At 43.5% G+C, this 4769-nt stretch overlaps 1 protein-coding gene across 2 annotated transcripts in view; it reads right to left on the bottom strand.

Moving 5' to 3' along the window:
- Nucleotides 1-849: 849 nt before the first annotated feature.
- gtf2e2 (general transcription factor IIE, polypeptide 2, beta) overlaps nucleotides 850-4769 on the bottom strand; it is a 57250-nt gene continuing 53330 nt past the window's right edge. For both annotated transcript variants that reach the window (XM_064926741.1, XM_064926742.1), the window contains exons 5-8: nucleotides 4575-4757; nucleotides 4413-4506; nucleotides 3394-3509; nucleotides 850-2351 (exon numbers count right to left, since the gene is read on the bottom strand). In XM_064926741.1, the coding sequence (XP_064782813.1) occupies nucleotides 2235-2351; nucleotides 3394-3509; nucleotides 4413-4506; nucleotides 4575-4757 (510 nt within the window). In that variant the 3' untranslated portion in view covers nucleotides 850-2234. The remainder of the gene's footprint in view (nucleotides 2352-3393; nucleotides 3510-4412; nucleotides 4507-4574; nucleotides 4758-4769) is intronic.

Raw genomic sequence — 4769 nt, 5'->3', positions numbered from 1 at the left:
AACCAGTCTATTCATCCAACCAGTCTATTCACCCAACCAGTCTATTCACCCAACCAGTATATTCACCCAACCAGTATATTCACCCACTGAGCCATCACCCAACCAGTATATTCACCCAACCAGTCTATTGGTCCACTGAGCCATCACCCAACCAGTATATTCACCCAACCAGTATATTCACCCACTGAGCCATCACCCAACCAGTATATTCACCCAACCAGTATATTCACCCACTGAGCCATCACCCAACCAGTATATTCATCCAACCAGTCTATTCACCCAACCAGTCTATTCACCCAACCAGTCTATTCACCCAACCAGTATATTCACCCAACCAGTCTATTCATCCAACCAGTATATTCACCCACTGAGCCATCACCCAACCAGTATATTCACCCAACCAGTATATTCACCCACTGAGCCATCACCCAACCAGTATATTCACCCAACCAGTATATTCACCCACTGAGCCATCACCCAACCAGTATATTCATCCAACCAGTCTATTCACCCAACCAGTCTATTCACCCAACCAGTCTATTCACCCAACCAGTATATTCACCCAACCAGTCTATTCATCCAACCAGTATATTCACCCACTGAGCCATCACCCAACCAGTATATTCACCCACTGAGCCATCACCCAACCAGTCTATTCACCCACTGAGCCATCACCCAACCAGTATATTCACCCACTGAGCCATCACCCAACCAGTCTTCATTTGTCTTTCCTGTGGTTCCTCACATCCTCTCTCTTTCTCTGAATCAGATATGACCTTTTAAATGTCAGCGAGCAACAACCATCAGGTTGAATCCAGGCCTCTGTGTTATCAAGAAGAAACAGTGCAGTGTGTTTTCCATGACTTTATTGTGCGTCAGAGGAAGGCCTCAGGGAAAAGGTAGTGTGGATCACGTGCTCAGTAATGAAGAAAGCTCAGCGGTCACCAACCAACCAGGAAGTGGAGAGATACAGGGTGTCTCGGGCTTTTGTTCTAGCCTTACACTAACACAACCGATTTACCCAATCAATCAAAGTCTTGATGAACAGTTTTGAGTATATACTGAAGGGACAGTTTATTAGCTGAGTGGTATATGGGGTGGCAGGGTAGACTAGTGGTTAGAGCGTTGGACTAGTAACTGGAAGGTTGCGAGTTCAAACCCCCGAGCTGACAAGGTACAAATCTGTCATTCTGCCCCTGAACAGGCAGTTAACCCACTGTTCCTAGGCCGTCATTGAAAATAAGAATTTGTTCTTAACTGACTTGCCTGGTTAAATAAAGGAAAAATTAAATATACTGAAGGGACAGTTTATTAGCTGAGTGGTATATACTGTAAGTATGTCGGGGCTGAAGGGTTTCTATGGGAGTGGGGTGTTTGTCTAGCCTGATTTGACTCGTTGTCATGCCGTTTGGAATGACAGCACAAAGACCCTGGGACCAGGCTCGTGTTTGTCTGAGTAAACCTGGTAGATTCTACAAGTCGTTTAGCTAAATCAGGAGTGTTTGTGCAGGTCTGGAGCAAAACCCTGCACAACCTGTATTTCTCCAGGTTGCCATTGGTGACCACTGTTGTAAATGAATATAATGAACAACTACAGCAGACGATACGACTGGTATTATTTAAAAAACACAATTTTCACACACATCCTCTCTCCACTATCACACACACAGTGTCCATCGTGTGCCAGACATTTACACATACAGCCCCTTCTAAGGTTGCACATATTCAGTAATTTTCCCAGAATCCCCTATGTTTCCCAGATTCCAGGGAATTTGTCAATACAGGAATATTCCAACTGGGATTTTGGGGAAAATTTAACAGGAATTTTTGCTACCCAAAAGCCATCCACCATTTTGTATTACTGCTTAGAACCAAACTGGTACAGTTTTATCAAAAAGGACAGCGAGCGCCTCTTTAGGTTGGTGTGTTTGGCAAGGACTTCACTTCAGTCAATCAGTCAGCCATCTTGTGTCTCAACTTTCCAAAATGGCTTCCTTTTCTCATCTCCTCTCCTTTATCGTCGGGTAGGAAAGGACACAAGAAAAGGAAGCAAGTTCACACATTTGAGACAGGGCCATTGTCTCCTCTCATCTTCATTGTAGTTTTGGTGAGACAAATAAAAAAAAGTTTATTTCCGCCCAAAAACAAACTACAAAAACAACAACTCCCAGGTCACCCCTCTCTCACTGGGCCAGGGAAGAGGAAGTGGGAGGGGGTATAACCAGGAAGTGACATCACTTCTTAGCGGGTACGCCCTCTGAGTAGTCCTCCAGTACTCCGGCCAGATGGTCGTTGTGAGTCTTGAAGCGTCTCTTCTTCTGTCCACCTGGCTTCTTCCTCTTGATTGGTAACTGTAGCAACACAACCAAAACAGCCAATCACAGACCGGTTAATTTTAGAAACAACCAATCACAGATAAGTTATGAGAAACATGGAGAGAAATATAAAGAGAGTGATAGAGCTAGGAGATGTGGACATAAATCCGTACCACCATAAATTGACTAAACTATCACAACGTCGATAAATAGAACAAGTTTATAACATGAATGTGCCCCCATAGTTACTCTTTTAAATGACCCTTCAACCTACTACTTCTACTTTGAATGTTGTAGCGATCAACTGTCTTGTTAACAAACAGCCCATATCAGTATATCAGACAACTCACTTCATGACAAACATCACATTCCTCTAGTAAAGGATCCGTATCATTATTATCCAAGTGACAAATGTCCTCTCTCTGTTCCGTTTGGGTGTCAAGATCAATTTCGGTTTATTGTCCCAGCTATGTGACAGACCGGGCAATTCCAGTCCTCGGGGGGGCTTGATTGGTGCCCCCCCCCATTCCCTAGCAGAACTCAGCTGATTTAAACTAACTTCATTCTGAACTGAAGATCATGATTAGGTGATTATTGGAGTCAGGTGTGTTAGCTGGGGCAAAACTGTGACACCAATCAGGCCCCCCGAGGACTGGAATTACCCAGGTCTGTGAGACAGAAATACAGACAGAAAGAGAAAAGAGGTGGAGAGGTAGAGAGAGATGTGGAGAGGTAGAGAGATGTGGAGAGGTAGAGAGATCTGAAGAGGTAGAGAGATCTGGAAAGGTAGAGAAAGAGGTGCGGAGAGAGAGATCTAGAGAGGTAGAGAGATCTGGAGAGGTAGAGAAAGAGGTAGGGAGGTAGAGAGATCTGGAGAGGTAGAGAGATCTGGAGAGGTAGAGAGATCTGAAGAGGTAGAGAGATCTGGAGAGGTAGAGAGATCTGGAGAGGTAGAGAGATCTGGAGAGGTAGAGAAAGAGGTAGGGAGGTAGAGAGATCTGGAGAGGTAGAGAGATCTGAAGAGGTAGAGAGATCTGAAGAGGTAGAGAAAGAGGTGGGGACAGAGCGAGAAACTCACAACTTTCTTGGGTCCAGTCTCCTGCATGGAGGAGATGCCCTGTCTCTTGAGGTAGTCCTCTATCTTCTCTTCGTCCATAGAGTCCACTGGGATACTCCTCCACAGCTTGGTGAACTCTGGGACGATACACCAGGAAGCACAGACAGGATACCATTAGCTCAGGTAGGACAATAGCAGTAGTAGTTTATTACATTTTTACAAGTAGGTCGTACTTGGCAGATAAAAGCTGACTTGCGGAACACAATACATACAAGTAAACAAATCAATACATACAAGTAAAAACAAATCTAAACATACAAGTAAACAAACAAATGAAACTCAGTTAATATCCTGTATCGACTGAATGGATCCTGGTATGTACGAACCGAAAGTTCTACACTTCTAAATGACGTCATAGTAAAAAAAAATGTTTAAAAATCCGACCACTGGGTGGAGCCATTGAAGTCATTACGTGAAAGAGAAACCAGACCAGTGCAAAGGGAGAGAAACCAGACCAGTGCTCACACCTTCTACAGAGAACTAAGTGGCTTTATGCAGTTGTACTTTAGACATTACTTCTTTAGACTTATAAAACATTTTATATATATATATATATATTTTTTTTTTTTACCTTTGGCAATATTTACAGAATGTATTTAATGTCAACAAAGCTCCCTTAACTGAAATAAGGAAGAGAGACCTTATCAACGCTCTTATCTGAATCTACTGCAAACTGATAATTACGGGAGAAATTGTACCAAAACTTTCACATTCTGCATTGGAAGACATGGGAGAAACCCTACCAATGCTCAGCTTTTCAACAGATATTTAATGGGGAGAAACTATACACATGTTCTCATCTTCAACCACTGCAAACTAAATTAAGGGAGAGAACATACCAACACTAGTTCTAATTAACATTATATTCTCACCGTCTACAGAGAACTAAGCAAAAAGACACCATACCAATGCTCCTACTCATCTACCATGAGGGCCCCAAAAACGTAATTAAGGTAGAGAAACTACACCAACGCTCTCACCTTCGTCAACTGTAAACTGGCAGTGTTTATCATTATAGAACAGAATCTTCTTCTTGTCTGGTCTTGTCACAAAGATGATCTGGTCTCCCAAAACCTGGGTGAGGAACAGAGGCCGTTAAATATGTCTGACTCATTAATACACACACACACACACACACACACCTTCAGTGCCTTGGCAGAATTAGGTAGCCCTTCCTCCACATCCTCTAGCAGTAATCCTCCCAGTCCCAGCTGGTCGTGTTTATCCAACAGTCTGAGCAGAGCTTTCTTGTCCTTCAGGTGATATTTGGGCTTGAAGGCATATTTCCCATCCCTCACCTCTATCTTAGGATTACTGGCCAGCGCCTGGGGGACGGG

The sequence above is a fragment of the Oncorhynchus masou genome, chromosome 20 (genome assembly GCF_036934945.1).
Source record: "Oncorhynchus masou masou isolate Uvic2021 chromosome 20, UVic_Omas_1.1, whole genome shotgun sequence".
Classification (NCBI taxonomy): domain Eukaryota; kingdom Metazoa; phylum Chordata; class Actinopteri; order Salmoniformes; family Salmonidae; genus Oncorhynchus; species Oncorhynchus masou.
The sequence above is the reverse complement of the archived record's forward strand: the minus strand, read 5'-3'. Positions and strand labels throughout refer to the sequence as shown.